The following is a 21685-nucleotide window of genomic DNA, read 5'->3' on the forward strand; positions in this document are numbered from 1 at the left end:
CCAACCCCTTCTATCTGTGATCCCGTGTCCTGATCCCACTTTGTATTATTTTGTGTTTTCCACCAGTCTCAAAATTCTCTTTTACTAAGTAATTTTGTTAGTCTTGCAATAGGTTTCCGCAGTACTGCATGAGAAGTGAAAAATAGTTGTGGCCAGACTGCACATTACATGTTTGTCAAATGAGAGAGGAACCTATTACAAAGGAATCATAACATTACTAACTTTATCTTTTGAGTATGTGAAGACGTCTCCATCAATCAGCTCCTTGAGAGTGAATTCCTCATATTCTTTGTTGATATTCTTGTTCCGCATGTCCGGTGTCTTTGGCAGGAGCTGATGAGAAATATAGTATGAAAAATTGATATTTGTAATATAAATACAGCTTGTTACAGCAAAAGGACCCCAAGCTGTTTTAAGTCAAACATGGATAATACAGTAGCAAATTATGAGCACTTCTGAAAAAGGAAGCATTGGGTGGGAGCAACAACACTGGAGCAACAGTTCAGTAACAGCATTGGAGCAACACTAACAGTAGCATCAGAGCACACTGGAGAAGCACTTCAGCAACAAAACTGGAGCATCACTTCAATAAAATCACTGGAGCAACACCTTGTTAACAGCACTGGAGTGTTACTCTCATGCATACTACTCCTCACTACTCGTGTTACTCTCATCACTGGAGCAACTCTAATAAAGAATAACAGTGAAGTAATGAAGCATACAAGTAATTACCTAAGTGTAGGTAATTACTTGTATGATTCATTACTTCACTGTTATTCTTTATTAGCGTTGCTCCAGTGATGAGGGTAACATGAGCACAAGTGCGGAAGAGTCCATGCTACACAATGAAGGACTTACATCAGCTAGACTCTCCAAGAAGAAGTTAGTATTAATTTTCGTGTTTGCTAGAATTTTCTCCTTAAGAGTGATGTTGTCAAAGTTCTCCATCAGCTTCATCTCATTCACTGCGAGACTCATTCTTTCCAGTCTGGCTTGAAGTCCAGCACCACGAGACTGTAAATACCAATATTAGTAACTAGACAGCTTCAATATAATGGTGTATATATAAACAGCACATAACATGCATATTGTTAGCCAATCTAATGCTAATGTGTACATCATGATAACAAACTTTTCATTGACATATTTTTTCAGTGCAAGACTGACTTGACATTTAACTTGCCAAATTAATGTTTTGTGGGCAACTGAATTGTATATAGAGACATATAGAGTCCAGCACAACATTTGTATACAAACATTGACCTCGGTTGATTGTCTTTCCTTCTGATCATGATATGAAACATCAACATGTACATCTTGGCATCTATTTTGCTGATTTCATATATTGATAGCACATGTATTCCCTGTACATTCTGAAATGTTGTCATGTGTGATGGAAAACAATCCCGTAGGGCATAGTATGAATTACAAAACAATCACGTCGAAGAAAATTGTTAGACAAGAAATAAATGATACCAAGGAAGGCTAATATAATAATCCCACAGGCCGTTGGTTCCAACCCATCCTCCTGTTTACATAGTACCTATTGTGACGGTCGTCAATAATCATCAATTTGTACGTACTTAGCTTTTAGATGGTATTGTACTTACTAGTAAGGAATCCGTTAAAAAAAATGAAGCTTAAAAAAAACTTAAATATTTCTATGCCTAGTATAGCACATGTATGTACTATACTCTATTAGGCCTCAGATATGGTGTTTTAAGCCTAGGAAGGTTAGGTTAGGTTAGTTTAGTTTGTCTTTGCAACACAAGTAAAAAACAGTTTTCTGGTTTATCCAACTGAAAAGTGCTGATTTCTACTATCTAATTTTGTTGTATGTGGGTATATATACTATGGTCCTCATCGTTACTATAAGTACTACCAGAACAGGAGGATGGGCTGTAGGTTCACACACCGCTGTGGGCAAGAATGGTTCATAAACTCTGTTAAATCAGCATCGTGTTACATACCTTGGTGCAGCCATGATATGTACCCTTCAATGCATGTTGATAAATCCTCGGTTTAAATTTGTATCAATAAACACTAAAAAAACAGCATTGAATGTAATGAAAGGCCAATTTCTGGGCGACCCTGAAGGCTCCCTGACACCTGGCTAGAGGGAGATGACAGGGGCTCCCTCCACAAATACATAGTAACAAAATACACTCACCTTGCATTGTTGAAACTCTTCATATTCTGAATTAATATCAATTGTTTTACTTGTAAGTGTAGCATTTTCTAGACTTAGTTTATATTTGTGAAGGCAGATTGTTTGGGCCAAATCATTGCTGAAAGCCGAGTCAAACAATGGTGGGGTGAGCTTGAGCACGAACTTCTTAGTGTCATTACCATCAACATCCAGATGCAGATCAAACAGTGGGGTGCTGCAGAAACAAGTTATTATGTGAAATTTTAATTATAAAAACATATACTGTATGCTACTCTTCCAACACTACTAATTAATATTGGCATTCCACAGGGTCATATTCCTGATCCACTCGTCGTTCCCATATACATCAATGACCTCCAAAGGCCAATCATCACCTGAAGCCAATTTTATTTGTTGATGACCCAACCTTCATTTTATAAAATGCCAAACCACTTATTCTGAATAACAGAGTGAATACTGAACTAAAAAAAAAATATTAAATATAATGAAATACCCATTTCTAGGTGAGCTCTGGTGGCTTTCTCAAGCTATATCCAGCACTAATAGATATAATATCCGAAAATATTTGAAGCAATAAATGAGGAGCTTATAAATTAAATAATTTTGGTTCTTCACTCCAACAACAAAAATGAATCCCAGTAGTTTTGTAACCTACAAAGCAGAGAACTTAAAAAATATATATATAATTGGCATTTCATTATTTGCTTAAGATAATGGTTATGCTCAGACCTTGTTATTATATCATTATTCAAAGTCAATACTTAATTTTTCATTAGATAATTAATGATAACTGTCATTATAATACTTACAAGTGCAACTTCATCATTTTGGCCAAGCAGGATGTTAAATCAAAGTTATTGTCGTAGCCCGGCCACTCGTCACTAGTATTCACTATGCCTCCTACATTGGGATTAAATACCAATGAAATGTTGTTGAAAAAGTCCTTGGCCTGCTCCAAGCGCATTGTTTCATTATATGTCTCCATGTAATTCAAACAAGTGTCGTAGTATTCTCGCATGGGACCAACATCTGGGTCACTCGCAGACACTCGTGCCAATGCATCTGTTGAAATAGTGGTACACAAGCTGTATAACACATAGTGACTATAATACATACAGAGAATGTATAGTGATTTGTCAAAATGCCATGAAGAGTGGAGAAGGTATTTAAACAAAATGGAAAATATTCCATACATATACACAAATATATGTATGTACAGTTTATAAAATGAATGAACTGACTGTGTGTATTGATGGTGGACAAAGTGACAGAGAGAAAGCCAGGGCTGACCTTTGATGATGTGATGTGTGATGAGCTGGGGATCCTCGGGGATCAGGAATGGGTCGTCCAACACTCCCCCACACGAGTACTCGTAGAAGTCCTGTTGATTCATAAAATATAGTGTGCAGCCATTTTTATTATAGTACAGTAATTATTTTTTTTGGGAAAATAACTCCCCTTGTCCCTCCATGCTCCTTAAATTAATTGCTATTCAAATTTAGAATACTGTATAGTGCTGGTATATTACCTCACATGGGTCGATGTTGCCAAGATGCATCATATCCAACATTCGAGCTGCCAATCGCTTGCAGGCTATAGTGTTGCATGTCTCATTACCTTTTAAAAGTAAAAAAAAATACTTCAGAAGGTGAATTATAGTGAATGGGAGATCGGGAGGGGGGGGGGGGCGGCACTACCTGACATTGCCTGAGTCTGTCTGTCTTCCATCTCTGTCTCTATTTCTACCTCTATCTATCTTTATCTATCTATCTAGCTTCTATCTCCCCCCCCCCTTCATCCTCCCACCCCCTGCTTCCCCTCTCAAGAAGCACTGAAACAAATGTTTGGGTCTTGGATGCTCTGCTTCCCCTTTTCCTTTTTCATTTTTTTTTTTGTCAGTAACAACTTCACATTAATCAAACACCATATTTCACACTTGATGCCATGAAACACTCCATGAAAATAGCCTAGGGGTGTTTATAATTGCTAACATTTATTAAAGCATTTAACTTAGGCCTCCCCCAAACAGCCTATGCCCATCCCATATCTCCATGCAAATTTGAATCAGGTTAGCCTCAGGTGACTGACCTCCAACCTTGGACAGGCAGATAGACTGACAGGCAGACATTATCTTATAGTACTGAATATACAGGGACAGTGTCAAAGACAATACAAATACTCTATATAACAAATAATTTACTGAATGCCAAGAACACTGTTAATATTACAAGTTCTTTTATTAGTCACGAAGATGAGAGGTGTAGTCATGAGAGCCAGAAGCCTGGGGCCAGATTCATGAAGCAGTTATGCAAGCACTTACGAACCTGTACATCTTTTCTCAATCTTTGGCGGTTTTGTTTACAACAATTAAACTGTTAATGAGCTCTGAAGCACCAGGAGGCTGTTTATAACAATAAAAACAGTTGATTGGGAAGTAAACTGTTTAATAAATGTAACCTAAGCTGTCAAAGATTGAGGAAAGATGTACACGTTCATAAGTACTTGCGTAGCTGCTTTGTGAATCTGGCCCCTGGTTTAACATATTGTCTTAACTACTGCACAGTCTGCCTAGAGCTCTATTTCAATTTGGTTTGCCTTTAGAAGTTTCTTCCAAAACATGTACTGTATCTTAACTCTTGTGAGAGGTATAACATGACTCACAAGAGAAGCATGTAGTACCTCTGTTGTGGGACATTCTGTGCTTTGGCACACCCACCCTAGTGCATGATTATTTACAGCTCCACTGTCTTTGGAAGCAGCTTTTGAGACCTCAGGGTTCAGCTGTCGTTGGCACTGATTGTGGTGATACCACTACGGTCGGTTTATAACGGTTTTTATCCAAATTTGATACCCAATCAGGACGAGACATTTGTACGTTTCCTTTTACCTATGCCGCTTTTCATCTAGCAGTAAATAAGTACCTTTGAGTTAGTAGTTGTTGTGGGATGCATTCTGGGAAAGATAAGACATTTCCCTAGGGGGGACCTAGACAGGCCTAACAGGCTACTTGTGCGCAATAATGGGAAACTGGTGGCTCTCAGGTTCCCAAACACTAGTACAATATAAGTTACTGGGCCTAACAGGCTACTTTTGCACAATAATGGGAAACTGGTGGCTCTCAGGTTCCCAAACACTAGTACAATATAAGTTACTGCTACTCTAGAGGTGAATTCACTATAACATTGTCTACTAGCTACCTAAGAAGTTGGTGCTACATCTCATTCCCTTGAGTTCATACCTTTATGTAGTGTTAGAGAGGCTTCTAACATGATTGAGAAATTTTCTAACTAGCAGAAAAATGAGGGCAGTAATCAGAAGCAATGTATCCGACTGGAGAAATGTCACTTTTGGAGTATCACAGGGTTCAGTTCTTGCACCAGTAATGGTCATTGTCTACATAAATGAGTGACCAGTTATGCTTTATATACAGTGTATATATATATATATATATATATATATATATATATATATATATATATATATATATATATATATATATGTATATATTTATATATATATATATATATATATATATATATATATATATATATATATATATATATAATATATATAATATATATAATATATATATAATATATATATAATATATATATAATATATATATATATATATATATATATATTTATATATATATATATATTTATATATATATATATATATATATATATATATATATATATATATATATATATATATATATATATATATATATATATATATGGTATAACTCTATACAGTATATATGGTTATGTTATAGTTATGCCCTACATATATATAAGGCATGGCATGCCCTATATATATATATAGGGCATAACCTCAGTGCCCTCATGTTGCTATGTCAGTGACGTGATTAACTGAAACACTGTTTAATTTGTTAACCAAGTTCATAGTTAATGAGATGAGAGCCTGAGTTAGTACTTTTTTTTTTTTTTTTGAGATATATACAAGAGTTGCTACATTCTTGTACAGCCACTAGTACGCGTAGCGTTTCGGGCAAGTCCTTAATCCTAAGGTCCCTGGAATACGATCCCCTGCCGCGAAGAATCGTTTTTTCATCCAAGTACACATTTTACTGTTGCGTTAAACAGAGGCTACAGTTAAGGAATTGCGCCCAGTAAATCCTCCCCGGCCAGGATACGAACCCATGACATAGCGCTCGCGGAACGCCAGGCGAGTGTCTTACCACTACACCACGGAGACTGCTTACAATATACTTAACAGTACTTAACAGTACTTAACGTCACTTAACAGAAGTGACAGATTTTGGTTAGACCCTTCGAAAGTTTGCAGATTACAGATTCCATAGAACTAATACTAAGGCTTCATAAGGTAAGGTTTGTATCGTGACCAAGCCATAAGAATACAGCAAGGAAGGTGATGAGGTAGTAAACTGGTTTAGAAAATCTTTATTAGTATTAAAACTTCCTTAAGCTCTGTTTGAAAGTCTTGATGTCATCATGAGGGTGTTTTCTCAGTTTTGGGTAAGTAGATGAATCTTGGAGAATCTCATGAATCTCATTTGATTAAATATGAATATTTAATAATATTCAACCTTTGTCAGCTTTTGTGGAATGAATTATTAACTATGGATTTGGTTAACAAACTAAACAATATTTCAGTCAGTCAGGATGTTAATTAATTAGTTTTGATGCGCTTCATTTATTAAAGTTCCTGATGATGATACTGTTATCTTTGATATCTTTGTCATAAAATGACTAACCTGGTTAGTAAGGCTTTTAACCCATTTACTGCTAGTATTCCCACCGTTTACCTGCTCACTCCCCGATATTTACCCAGCTGCTTCCGCTGTTTACTCAGCCACATCTATCATTTGCTCAAAAACAATGAACGTGAATTCATTCGAGTTACCAGAATTTGGAATACCGAGCTCTTACAGCACCTGTATTAGTAATGAATGCTCACTCTTGACAATTTTTTAACTAATATATTTATTACAAATATTAGGGGATTACTGTACAACTATTCTCATTGGGGAATTGTTAAAACTAAGAAAATCTGTTGAAATTAATCCATTTTTTGCCCTACAACAATGAATGTGCTGTATATATTCTGCCCGAAACGCTTTGCGTAATAGTGGCTTTAGGCATTGTATGTACTAGCTCCATCTATAAATCGATCAATTTATGTAAAATCTCTTGATTTTTATAAAATTTTATATATAATGTATATAGGTATATAATTTTATATACATTATATAATTTTTTTTTTTTTATATAATGACTAGTTATATTGCACTCACTTTTAGTTAAGTTATAGTATAGTGTAGTTGTTGATGGCACTGTGCTTGATAATGGTGTAGTCGAGTCATCAGTTGTTGACGACATTGTAGTTGGTTCTTCACTTGTTGACTGAATAGTTGATTCTTCAGTTGAGGATAGAGTGACTGGCTCTTCACTTGTAGCAAGCACTGTAGTTGTCTCTTCACTTGTCGGGATCATTGTAGTTGTCTCTTCACTTGTCGCGGTCATTGTAGTTGTCTCTTCACTTGTCGCGGTCATTGTAGTTGTCTCTTTACTTGATGCAGTCATTATAGTTGTCTCTTCACTTGTCATATTCATTGTAGTCAACTCTTCACTTGAATCAGTCATTGTAGTCGACTCTTCACTTGAAGCAATCGTTGTAGCTGGCCCTTCACTTGATGAAACTGCTGTAGTTGGTTCTTCAGTTGACCACTTAACTTCATATTCCGAAAAAAGTTCTGGTGTGACAGCTGTCGACTCATCTGTTGCTGACATTGTAGTGTCAAACTCGTCAGATGTTGAGGACAGTGTTGTTGAACTTACCGGTGATGTTAGCTCTTCAGTTGTTGATGCTTCAGTTGTTAAGAATGCAATATGTTTAGTGGTTGTGGATGGTGTAGTTGATTCCTGAGTGGTTGGGGAAAGTGTAGTTGACTGCTCGGTGGTTGAGGACAGTGTCGTTGACTTTTCAGTGGTTGTGGAAAGTGTACTGGACTCTGTAGTTTCTAAGGGCATTGTGGTTGTAGGAGCAGTAGTTGTAGTAGTAGATGTAGTTGTAGTAGTAGATGTAGTTGTAGGAGCAGTAGTTGTAGTTGTAGATACTGATGTAGTTACTTCTGTTGTTGCATCTGTTAGGATGTCAGGGGGTGCTCCTCCATGCTTCTCTTGACTCACCTGGAAAAAGAAACATGAGGCATGCTGAGGAGATGGTCACATTTGTGTGTTTAATGTTTAATTAAATATATATTAAAAAGGGTAAGATTAATGATTCTAATACGAATCTTCTCTCAATATTTCCTACATTTTCCTTCACTGTCGGGGTAATTGAAAAATTAACTCTCCAAAGTTCATTTTTGCATTTTTATTTATGGTCTCCTGAAAGCATTTCGTAAGAGACTTCTCACATTTTCAAAGACAGATTTTTATGTACAGGTACTCCGTTTCGTGCTTATATTTTATCTTAAGCTGATAATGTAAACGCATAATTGGTTTCCATTGAGCATCTGCCTTACAGCAGCTGCTGCAGTGGAGAAGCATCATGTTCATTTACAACAGTTGGGTCCAGTGCAGGGGCACGGTTAGGTTGAGATACCGACTACCTTGTAGTTATGTCCTGTGCAGTGGTAGTCAGGGCCAGGGCAGGGTTGGGGGACTACCTACTAGTACCTCAAAGCTGTGTCCAACACAGTGGCAGCCAGGGGCCATGCAGGGTAGTGCCCAGGAGTCATTTGGGCACTACCTACCTCACAGCTGTGTCAGGTATAGTGGCAGCAAGGGCCAGGGTAAGTTTGGGGCACTATCTACCTCACAGCTGTGTCTGGTGCAGTTGGCAGCCATAGCCACGACAGGATTTGGGCATTACCTACCTGACAGTGAGGTCCAGTGCAGTGGCAGTCAGGGCCATGGCAGGGTTGGGGTACAAGGCACAGTATGATGATGATGACCACAAACACCACTGCCAACACAGCCAAGATGACGCTTGTGCGCTTGTTGGCTCCAGCCATAATGGCTCGGCACCTGGTAAGGAGGCAGGGGTTAAGGGAACACTTGTCACATTACAGCATGGTAGCTAGTCAATTCACATCACAATTCAAAATAACTACATGATAATCTACTTTTAAAATGGATAAAAACAAATATTGTGAGATGTAGATCAATGCTGACAAATGTGGTATTCCGAGTCTTCGAAATGACAATTTAGCCAGATATCTGGTTAACGGCATTGAAATTGTGAAATGTGAATGCTGACACTATCAGCATTCAGATAGTTTGGTCATTGGTATCAGTAATTAAACAAAGCACACAATGTATGAATGTCTGAAACAAAGTGAATGAGATATCTAAATTAGTGTCTAGAAGGTTTAGTAATAATCCATTGAATTTTTATTAATATGCTTTATCTTGCTACTGTTAGACCCCATTTTGATAATGCAGTTCAGTTTTGGTGACTACTACAGTATACAATGGACCTGATAAATTTTTTGGAAGATGTACTGAGAATAATTTCAATGTTAATCTTGGGCATTATGAATCTTCCTTATTAAGAAAGATAAATCTACATTCTCTACAAAATCGAAGAGCAATGGTCGCTGTAATGGTTCAAGTGTACAAATGAATGAAAGAGTATGACGTGTTTTTTTTTATTGCACGCTAAGAATGTAAACAAATTAAAACCTGGAATAATGGATACAAATTGTACAAGTTAAGATTCAGAAGAATTTTGGTAAATACTGCTTTAGAAATAGGAATGTAGATTTATGGAAGCAGTTGCCTGATGAGATAGACATAGGGTTGGGTATGATTAGGAGATGCCTCACAGTAGCCAACAGGCCTTATGCAGTCTCCCACATTCTCATGTTTTAGTCATTACATATTCACAATGGTAGCATGCATGTGTGCAGTTTCAGTTATTTATTGGACAGTCATGTGCATTGGGGACATATGTGAATATTTCAGTATTAGGAGAGTAGCAATATTAATTAACTTGGTATTCATTCTACCTGACTTAGCCAGAGGAGGAAGAGATTTCTTCAGATATTTCGTACATGTAAGTAATTATCAAAAGAATGCATTAATCCAGCAGCCTATGTCTATACAGCACTAAATATATCGATAAAGAATATTAAAAAGTTCCTAGATACCATTCAGGAGACCATTTTGAGAGCGGAAAGACATAAGGTAATCATTGTAAAAGGGGTCATTTTCACCAAAGATTTTATCGAGGAACATTAAGTGTACAGGAACCTAAGGAAGGTACTATTTCCGATTGTTCTGAAAATTTGTATGTTTTATCAGGAAGTGAGTTATTATAAGTGGAACAATACAGTCTTGACAGTAAGGCACAGATAATTTTATCTGTGCTTTTGTTTTATTAAGTGCTCATGAGTAAATCTTGTGTCCAATGTGTAAATCCGAGGCTTTTTCATTTCCTGATTCATTCATAGGAGGAAGGCCTTCAGGATTAGATCACATTTAATGGTACAGTATTTGTTACTTGTAGTAGCTAAATGTCTATCTTTTCCACGGCTGTAGAGTGCATTATTTATTTTAATTTACCTGGGGGTGGGGTGTGGGAGGCACTATACCTCTAGTGGGCTCAACAGGGACAGAAAGCCGGCAACTTATCAAAGATCCTCTTATTGTTCCTGAGGATTTTTTCCAACTGGATTTTGAACTGAAGTAATTTCTTGTCATTTATGGCTAAGGTGGTTAGGTGGTTGCATGGGTTTATAACCTTATGGATAAAAAAGCATCTGTTTCTGCTCTACATTGTGGCTTGTTGAGCTTGAAGCTGTTACCCATTATACAGTACCTGTATGTACTACATTGAACCTTTTATGGAAGTGGTCTGGATTTATATCCTCCAACTTGTTTATTATTTTAAACGTTTTGATGAGATCAGCCCTATCATGTTTGGTTTGCAGTGTTATAAGTACTGTAGCTCTCAACTGTTCCTGATATGAGGTAAAATAGTTTTGGGATGATTTATGTCACTATGTGTTGAACTTTCTCCAAAGCAGATATGTCCTCTTGAAGGTGAGGTCTCCATGCTTGAATACAGTAGTGTAAATGGAGGCGCACCAGGGACTTGTACATTACAGTTGAATAACCATTTTCTTTTCCTTGAAGCCAAAGATTCGTTTGACTATTCCTAAGGTATATTCTGCCTACTAGGTCCTTTTTTTTCATCAATCAGCTGCATGATTGTGTTATTGTTACGGCAGTCATGATATGTATTGGTCTTGCATTTTTCAATATTAAAAAGCATTTGCCAGGCTTCTTACCATTTGTGAATTTTATGTAGATCTCTTTATAAGGCCTCAATATCGTTCTTGCTATTTACTTTTACTACAGATGTTAGCATTATCTCAAATTTGATGAAGTGGTTTGTAATTTTCTTATCTATGTATGTAACAAAAAAGGGTTGGACAAGATGAGACCTTGCAGTACTCCACTCAACACATTTTTATCAGTCAGATGCATTTCCATATCTGACAACCTTTTGCTTTCCTTATTCTAACTGTTGCTTTATCCACTGTAGTATTTTTCCAGTTGTTCCATCTGCTTGTAATGTCTTTGCAGGTGTTTCATACCTGGAGAGACTGGAAAGAGTTCTGCTTATCAAAAGCTTCAGAGAAGACCATGTACACTATATTACATCTACTGGAAGTCTATCTGAATAGCTAGTTACAGTCTCCAAAAACATGAGCAGGTTAGTAAGGCAGAATTTGTTTTTAACAAACCCATGTAGTGTTGATTTTATTAGATTTTGCACTGTGAGGTGGTGAATAATTCCCTCCTTTAGGATTCTCTCTGAGCTTGCAGGTGTGTAGGTCATGCTTATTGGTCAGTAGCTTTCTTCTGAGCTCTTCCTGCCTGTATTGAAGATGAGGGTAACATCTTAATATTTCCAGTCTAGGGGAACTTTCCCTATTCTAGAGATTTTCTGAATAGGAGTTTCAGTGGTAGACCCTTAAACCAATTCCTTTGCAATATTGGACTGAATTCTATCCACATCTGAGCGATAAATTTGTCAATACTCTTCCTTATTATATCACACATTATGGGAATACCCCATAATTCATTCTCTTCACCTGCTTCTAACATTTGTGTGGGTATTGGGATGATATCTAAATCTTTCTAGGATGGACACTGATACAAAGTGCAGTACTGTATTAATTTAGTGTTGGCTGCCTTTTTATTATTCATTTTAATATGGCTGGTCTCAACTTTTATAGATACCAGTACAGTACTACCAAGTGTTTTGTCTTAGGTTTACAGCTTATATAGGCATAAAAAGGCTTAGGTCTTTTTTTTTTAACGAGTTTTCTTTCATATTTTTTGGCTGAATCCTGGTCCGGCTTCAGTGGAAGCCTCGGGAAACCATTGTGAGCTCAGTAGAACTTCAGGTTGCGATCCTTTTAACCATGTCATGGCCAAGTTGACTAGGGCATGTGTGTGTGGGAACACCCACCACATAGGTTTGAATCCTCAACACAGTTCCTATGGATTTTCTCAATAAAATTAATATTATTATTATGTTTATAGCACAGCTTAATTTATGTTCTGTGGTTTTCACACACGAGAACACCAGTGTCGGCTTCCCATCTTCCTTTTCTGAAGATAACAGAATGGAACATATTTTATCTCACATTTGGCATTACTGTATAGTGAGATTACGCTGTATATAGTTTTCCTCCACTACACTTAACTAGTCATTCCATTTAGTAGTTAAGGGGCAGCTTTGTAGTCTGATGAACCAGTGACAAATGGTTCTGCTAAATGTTAATTACAACCATTGAGGAAAGGTCAGTGACGTGAAACCTTTGTAGGAAGTCTCTTAAAGGATTGTAAATTGCCGTGTGGGGTTTCCAGTGGTTCTCTGACTAATTCAGAGAACTAGAATTAAATCTAGTTCCTCAGGGTCCCTGTTCCCTGACCACAACCCGGTCTATAACAATAAGATATCCTACATGGTTACCGATCTGATCACATCAGGCTACTGAAGCTCATAGCTTGTTGATCAGGAACAGTTTAAAGAAATTAACCAAATTTACACTGTTAAAGACAGGAGATAGAGAAATGAGAAAAAGACAAAGAATAGATAAATGAGAAACAGAGAGAGAGATGTATCAGAGTGGGCAGACAAAGGATGCTGGATGATAAGGACAGATTTTACACCACTTTAGACACGAAAAAGAAACATCCACATCCTGTCCTCTGTATCAGTCCTGAGACTAGAGTGCTAACATGGTCTTCGCCTACTTATTAACTGACATCATCACAATCTGTAAAAACATTCCTCCTTTTGATTGATGTCTTGGATGGGTGTCTTTTGCAGTGCATGTGTGTTGTGTCTTCATGGGGGGAGGGTGTCTTGTGGTGTTGGGGTGTGTCTTGTGGTGTTGGGGTGTGTCTTGTGGTGTTGGGGTGTGTCTTGTGGTGTTGGGGTGTGTCTTGTGGTGTTGGGGTGTGTCTTGTGGTGTTGGGGTGTCTCTTGTGGTGTTGGGGTGTGTCTTGTGGTGTTGGGGTGTGTCTTGTGGTGTTGGGGTGTGTCTTGTGGTGTTGGGGTGTGTCTTGTGGTGTTGGGGTGTGTCTTGTGGTGTTGGGGTGTGTCTTGTGGTGTTGGGGTGTGTCTTGTGGTGTTGGGGTGTGTCTTGTGGTGTTGGGGTGTGTCTTGTGGTGTTGGGGTGTGTCTTGTGGTGTTGGGGGTGTCTCTTGTGGTGTTGGGGTGTGTCTTGTGGTGTTGGGGTGCCTCTTGTAGTGTTGGGGTGTCTCTTGTGGTGTTGGGGTGCCTCTTGTAGTGTTGGGGTGTGCTTCTTGTGGCAGGGTGTGCTTCTTGTGGCAGGGTGTGCCTCTTGTGGCAGGGTGTGCCTCTTGTGGTGGGGATGCATAATTACCCAAGTTTAGTTACAGGATGAGAGCTACGCTCGTAGTGTCCCGTCTTCCCAGCACTCTTTGTCATATAACGCTTTGAAACTACAGTACTGTACTGACGGTTTAGCCTCCACCACCTTCTCACTTGACTTCTTCCAAACCGTCTACCACTGTTTGCGAAAGTGAATTTTCTAATATTCACAATCGACTTGAGAATGGTCCAGGACGGACCGAAACGTTGTCGTCCCTTCACTTTCTAGTGTGTGGTCTGGTCAACATTATATAATATTTCTCATTCATGGGGGACCTCGACCACGAGGATTCAACCATAAGGACCTCAACCACGAGGATTCAACCATAAGGACCTCAACCACGAGGATTCAACCATAAGGACCCCAATCATGAGGATTCAACCATAAGGACCTCAACCATGGGGATTCAACCATAAGGACCTCAGTCATGGGGATTCAACCATAAGGACCTCAACCATGAGAATTCAACCATAAGGACCTCAACCATAAGGACCTCAACCATGGGGATTCAACCATGAGGACCTCAGTCATGGGGATTCAACCATAAGGACCTCAACCATGAGAATTCAACCATAAGGACCTCAACCATGGGGATTCAACCATGAGGACCTCAGTCATGGGGATTCAACCATAAGGACCTCAACCATGAGAATTCAACCATAAGGACCTCAACCATAAGGACCTCAATCATGGGGATTTAACCATAAGGACCTCAACCATGAGGATTCAACCATAAGGACCTCAACCATGAGGATTTAACCATAAGGACCTCAACCATGAGGATTTAACCATAAGGACCTCAACCATGAGGATTCAACCATAAGGACCTCAACCATGAGGATTTAACCATAAGAACCTCAACCATGAGGATTTAACCATAAGGACCTCAACCATGAGGATTTAACCATAAGGACCTCAACCATGAGGATTTAACCATAAGGACCTCAACCATGAGGATTTAACCATAAGGACCTCAACCATGAGGATTTAACCATAAGGACCTCAACCATGAGGATTTAACCATAAGGACCTCAACCATGAGGATTTAACCATAAGGACCTTAAGATCTCATTAAGACCTTTTGTGCTCCTCTGTAATTGTTTTTGCATTACAGCTCACAAGATGAGTATGGGGTGCACAATAAACTAACTGCCTCTGGTGGCAACAAAGTGTAACTCTATCTTATCTTTAGCACCCACAAGTCCAACACTGCCCATCTCTCACTGTTAAAGTGGTCCACAAGTCCAACACTGACTTTTTCCCCAATGGTGAGGTGACCCCACAAGTCCAATACTGTGGCCATCCCTCAATGGCCCACAAGTCCAATACTGTGGACACAATACCTACAACTAGATACTGACCAGAGGATTAAACCATCAGCCAGATATTGACCTGGTAAATATTGATCAGAGGACACAATAATGTACTACTAAATCATCAAAGTTTCACTGTTTCAATGACTGGTAATCAAGAAGCTGACACTGTGGCTGCTGAGATGCAAGATCCTAAACCAGAAAGACAATCTTTGGGTCTTGCTGCATTAAGAATTTTGAGTTGAGTGGACATGGCAGTAACAATCATAAAGTCACTTGACATGCTAGAAGTTGTGGGATTGTTGAGTCAATCCAAGGCTGCTATAGCCTTTTATCCGCTCCTTAACTAAGGCTTAATGGCAGATTGTGGAGGATCTTTGACAGTTCCAGTCCACAAAAGCTGGAAGTGTATGTGGAAGATCTCGGTCTTAGTTCCAGTCCACAATCACATTCGTGAACCAAAATGCCCAAAATGCTTTGCATACTTGTGGCTTTATTAAATAGTCTTTTTATGTAATAACTTTTCAACCATTATACCATGTACTGATGTATATTTTGTAAATATAAATTATTATTATTACATGTACATGTATAATTATTATTGTAAGTACTGTACCTTCATTGTCGACAGTATTTAATCAAACATTATTTTATATCAGATGATGGCAAATACACTAGAGAATATATAAAAACATCCTGGTATGTACAACAATAGTCTTCATGGACAATCTTAGCTGTGGATGGAACATCAAGGCTCATACTGGACAACTTCTCAGTGGGGAACAGAAAAAAAAAAGAAATTGAAAACTTGAGTGAACTCCTGCCTATGACCAAGAAGGATACTCACCAGAAGGTAGAATTCTACAACCAAGGTAAGATGGGTGGAACTACAACCAAAAGATAAACCTGGGTAGGTAAGGCAGACCAGTGGAGTACGAGGTGTGTTACACCCACTGTTTGACACCACTGACCACCACTGACTCTCTCCCCTTGTCCTGTCCCCCCCCCTCCTCCAAATTCCAGGACGTGACCCCCACCAGATAACATGCCTTCCTATCTCCGTCTCCCCAGCTATCTACCAACTGGTCGTTGTGGGAATAACGTGCAGGATACGTTGGTGATAAGTCACTTGCTCAACACACCAGGTGGCACCTCGCCCATCCTTACCACACACACACACACACACACACACACACACACACACAAACCAAATACACATGCAGATATACACAAATGGAATAAGTACACATGTATACTCACCTAGTTGTGGTTGAGCTCCAGCTCTTTGGTCTTGCCTTTCAACCATCAATTAACTGGTGTACAAATTTGTGAGCCTATTGCACTCTTATCATATCTAATGTACATTTGAAATTGTTTATGGAGACTGTCTCCACCACAACATTGCCTAGTGTATTCCATTTATTAACTACTCTTGACATTGAACAAATTCTTTCCAGTGTCTCTGGCTTATTTGGGTACTAGGTTTCCACCTGTTCCCTAGTTTGTGGTTCCACAGGTTCCACCACCTGTGCTAAATAGTTTGTCTTTGTCTACCCTGTCAATTGCTCTTGAGAATTTTGTATGTGGTAATCATGTCTCCTCTAACTCTTCTGTCTTCCAGTGACATGGAGTTCAGTTAAATAGCCTTTCCTAGCAACTCATACATCTCTGCTCCAAGACTAGTCTAGTGGCATACCTCTGAAAGTTCTCTAACTGCATCTTGTGTTTGACTAGATATGGACTCCTTGCTGGAGCTACATACTCAAGGATTGGTCTGACATTTGTGGTATAGAAGGTTCTAAATTAATCCATTTTATTCACACACACATACACATCTTTTTTAAATTACCTACCAGAAGAAACACAGAATTATATGAACATGTTTGCAGAGGATGCTAAGATACAGTACTAGGGAAGGTAAAAAAACTCTGACAATTGTCATGCCTTCCAAGAAGACCTGGATAAAATAAGTATATGGAGCACCACTTGGTAAATAGAATTTAATGTGAACAAATGCCATGTTATGGAATGGTAACAGGAGAAAATAGACCACACACAACCTACAAATTATGTAAAAAAGCTTTAAGCAATTCTGATAAAAAAAGAGATCTAGGGGTGGTTCAGATATAAAACTGTCACCTGAGGACCACATAAAGAACATTGTGAGAGGAGCCTATGCTACACTTTCCATTTTCAGAATTGCTTTTAAATACATGAATGGTTAAATACTAAAGAAATTGTTCACGACCTTTGTTAGAGCAAAGCTGGAATATGCAGCGGTTGTATGGTGCCCATATCTTAAGAAGCACATCAACAAACTGGACAAGGTGCAAAGACATGCAATTAAATGGCTCCCAGAACTGAACGACAAGAGTTATGAGGAGCAGTTAGAGGCATTAAATATGCCAAAACTAGAAGATAGAAGAAAAAGAGGCAATATGATCACTACGAACAAAATAGCAATGGGAATCTACAAAATTGAAAGGGAAGAATTCGTGAGACCTGGAACTTCAAGAACAAGAGAGCATGAATTCAAGCTAACTTAACAAAGCTGCCAAAAAAATATAAGAAAATTTACTTTTGCAAACAGAGTGGTAGACTGTTGGAATGAGTTAATTGAGAAAGTGGTGTTCAAAACCCACAGTAGTTTCCAAGCGTTATACAATAAAGAGTGCTGGGAAGACGGGACACCACGAGCATAGCTCTCATCCTGTACCTACACTTGGGTAATTACACACACACACATTCTCCCCCCCCCCCCCCCTTCTGCTCCTTCCCTCTTCCTACCCCCCTCCTCCCCCCCCCCCCCCACATTAGCTTCTCTTCCCTTTCATTAAATATAATATTAGAGAGTAATGAAACTACTGTGTGGATTTCATTTTTTCTGATAAAAACTCTTCAGGGATATCAACAAATATATCACACTCGACCAGAATCGAATCCTTGAGAATTGGATGTGGGATGTGAATAATTATTAATATTTTTGAATCATTTAACATTAATATATGTTGATCAGGCCTACCCTGACCAGCCTATATCTATCCCATGCCCCAAACCATTTTCCCTACAAATTTGGGTAAGGAAAACAAGCCATAAGTGTGTGTCCAAAGTTGGAGGCTAAACACACACATTCTCTCATATAGGTCTAGATATACTATATGTACAGTATTTCTGGCAATAATTTCCATGGTATACAACCCACATCAGACAAAGACAGCCACTTGAGGAGATTTTAACATGAACATCTTCACGTAACCTTCTAACTGCACACCCATGTTTCGAGGGATTTCCTGGTGTGCATAAAAAAATCCAAATATTCTTCTTCCTTTCTAAATCATAAGACTTTTTTTCTGATGTCAACAAAAAAAGTAATAATTTTAATTTGACTGTAGTGAGGTGAAATTTGTTTGAAAACCTAAAATTCTGAGAGTTAATTTTGCAGTGTCAGTGGTTTCTACTATAGACATAAAGTAAATGGATGGTGATGCACCTGATAGTGCCTATTTATTTTTATTTTTATTATCATTATTATTAGTGCCTGGTTAGACAACCACAGCTTTCAGAAATTTATCCAATATGGCAAACAATTGCCAGAGGTTCCTAGTGTCGAATGACAAAATCTTTAGGATTTCTTAAAATTACGAGGCACATTAAATCCCACAAGCGACAGGAGCACCGAATCTATTTCTTGAGAGCAACAGTGGTGGTTTAATGGTTATTTAAACTTCTCAGATTGAAGTGGATCATTAAGCTTTAGATTTGGTGTATTGCAAATCATGTGATGAATAAGTAGCCATTAAAATGTAGTAAATAGTTTTTATTTATTTATAATAGGGATCATAAGTAAAATAAATAAATGTATGGGGTAAGGCATATAGGAATCTAGTATTTATTTCTAGAAGTGTTAGCAAAAAAAAATGCCTAATATTATTTTCCAGCTGTATCTTGACCTTGTTAAGCCCTATTTAGATTATACTCTTGAATTTGGGGCTCTGTATTTAGAATGGAAACAAATTCACATGAATGCCTTCAGAGAAGAATTAGAAAGTTAATCCTGGGAAATAACATTTTAAATATATCAACACTACATGGAACTTGAAAGAATTAGCATAAATTGGATAAGCTTAGATTTAGTAAAGACCCGGGAATACCATATACTGTACTGGTTTGAAAACTGAGTTGTTGATTTGTGAAACAAATTAACAGGTAACAATAGATGTGTCATCACTGGATTGTTCTAAGCATATGTTAGACATGGATGAGTTTTGGTGGATGTAAATTGGGGGTACCTCATATGGCCCAATAGGCCTTTGTATGTTCTTGTTTAAAAGATATATAAATTCCTTATTAAAAAGCATTATTTTATTTTCAGGTACATCAACAAAAGGACAAGGAATCATAGTTGTAAATTGATATATACAGTAATACATTGCATGGCTAAGCTTATTTTAATCACGTAAGTCTATAAAATATAATTTGGTAAGGCTACTTGAAACTGGTGATAAAATGGTCACAATTAATTTTTTCTCTTAATACAAAAATAATTTGAAGAATTACTCATCTCATCATTGTCTAGTCTTCCACATAATTGCTGTATTATGTACTACAGTATTTGACTATATAGTTATCTTTTTGTGCTGAATATGGCTTAACGATGGTCCTTTAATAATGGACCATCATTATTAAATATTCAATCTAAGTATTAGTCTTCTTACATACATAACAACATTGGGTTTTTTTCCTCACTTGTGTATTTTTGAAATTTATACAGTATAAGGAATTTAAACCGTCTTTTGCACTCTCCTGAGTGCTTTGTCAAGGTCTGAGTGAGTGATTAGGACAAGACTTACATCTCAACGTCTAATGAGGCTGCTATCCTGGGTCCAGTCCTCTTATCCTTCTCGACCGCCTGACCACGTCACCTCAATCCTGGACTTCTGATGTACCTGCGGTAATGTCTTCTGTGGAATTTTGGTCATGTGTCCTTTCTGTAATCCTGCTACTCTGAGAACTGGAGTTTTTATTAATAGAGGTATTCATCTGTAGGCTATCCCTCGTAATCCTCTCCATACCCTAGGAACGCGGCTAATGGGACCGCTTTCATTCATCCATTTATTGAGATCTAATTTTAATTCACTCATAATTATTTTCCTAGTACTGTACAGCTTTTGTTGCCAGCAAAAGTATTCAGAGTATTTGTTTGAACCCCTTGCACTACCCTTCTAGTTCTAATATTATTATATTTATAGATTATTTCACATGTCTTAAAATCAACATTGTGATCCTTTCCCAACTATGGTTTGTTACAGCACTGTTACCAGCCATAATTCTACATGCTTGCTTATGTTCTTCAATTGTGATCTCAAGCTTTTGCCCTGTTTTCCCCACATAGACTCCATTACAATCTCTACTAGGTAATATATAAATGCCTCCCGGATTTCCATCCTCCCCAAGATAACCAAGGAAGGTTATCTCAAGATAACCTCCCCTACTCTATTCTAATCTTTTCCCTAATTGTATTTTGTTAATTGAAAACTTTATGTTTTGTATCCACTACATTACAGGTCAGTTTACTTAAAAGAGGGTAATAAGGCAATTTCAAAACCATTTTCTTCTCAGGATTCCAAGGGCGTCTCAGTTTTAGTGTAAAGGATGCCTTTAGCTTTACCGTGTGCTTTTCAGTGAACCACGAAGGATAATCTAAATCCAAAAACTCTTATGTTAAACTTCTAGGTAAGATGGATCACAGATCCTATAAGCTCTTAAACAAAGTGTACTCACCAGTCTTAATCTATGAGCTTATAGGATCTGTGATCCATCTTACCTAGAAGTTAACATAAGAGTTTTTGGATTTAGATTATCCTTCGTGGTTCACTGAAAAAGCACACGGTAAAGCTAAAGGCATCCTTTACACTAAAACTGAGACGCCCTTGGAATCCTGAGAAGAAAATGGTTTTGAAATTGCCTTATTACCCTCTTTTAAGTAAACTGACCTGTAATGTAGTGGATACAAAACATAAAGTTTTCAATTAACAAAATACAATTAGGGAAAAGATTAGAATAGAGTAGGGGAGGTTATCTTGAGATAACCTTCCTTGGTTATCTTGGGGAGGATGGAAATCCGGGAGGCATTTATATATTACCTAGTAGAGATTGTAATGGAGTCTATGTGGGGAAAACAGGGCAAAAGCTTGAGATCACAATTGAAGAACATAAGCAAGCATGTAGAATTATGGCTGGTAACAGTGCTGTAACAAACCATAGTTGGGAAAGGATCACAATGTTGATTTT

General features: G+C 37.9%; 2 protein-coding genes across 25 annotated transcripts in view; one reads left to right on the forward strand and one right to left on the reverse strand.

The window, feature by feature from the left end:
- LOC123771497 (uncharacterized) overlaps window positions 1-16427 on the reverse strand; it is a 30264-nt gene extending 13837 nt beyond the window's left edge. Inside the window, exons 1-9 of the mRNA XM_045764070.2 lie at window positions 16242-16427; window positions 9039-9189; window positions 7452-8346; window positions 3699-3787; window positions 3461-3551; window positions 2980-3232; window positions 2171-2384; window positions 859-1014; window positions 223-333 (exon numbers count right to left, since the gene is read on the reverse strand). Coding sequence (XP_045620026.1) covers window positions 223-333; window positions 859-1014; window positions 2171-2384; window positions 2980-3232; window positions 3461-3551; window positions 3699-3787; window positions 7452-8346; window positions 9039-9176 — 1947 coding nt within the window. The 5' untranslated portion in view covers window positions 9177-9189; window positions 16242-16427. The remainder of the gene's footprint in view (window positions 1-222; window positions 334-858; window positions 1015-2170; window positions 2385-2979; window positions 3233-3460; window positions 3552-3698; window positions 3788-7451; window positions 8347-9038; window positions 9190-16241) is intronic.
- Window positions 1-20093, forward strand: part of LOC123771496 (RRM_XMAS2 and SAC3_GANP domain-containing protein xmas) — an 88335-nt gene extending 68242 nt beyond the window's left edge. For 14 of the 24 annotated variants that reach the window (XR_011224770.1, XR_011224774.1, XR_011224776.1 and 11 more), the window contains 3 exons: window positions 11755-11884; window positions 16054-16266; window positions 19767-20093. The gene's annotated coding sequence lies outside the window, so the exon portion shown is untranslated. Of the gene's footprint in view, window positions 1-11754; window positions 11885-13418; window positions 13463-16053; window positions 16267-19766 lie in introns of those variants that run through there. The other 10 variants (XR_011224781.1, XR_011224779.1, XR_011224780.1 and 7 more) reach the window with 2 other exon arrangements.
- The last annotated feature ends 1592 nt before the right edge of the window (window positions 20094-21685 follow it).

Source organism: Procambarus clarkii, chromosome 76 (genome assembly GCF_040958095.1).
Source record: "Procambarus clarkii isolate CNS0578487 chromosome 76, FALCON_Pclarkii_2.0, whole genome shotgun sequence".
NCBI lineage: Eukaryota > Metazoa > Arthropoda > Malacostraca > Decapoda > Cambaridae > Procambarus > Procambarus clarkii.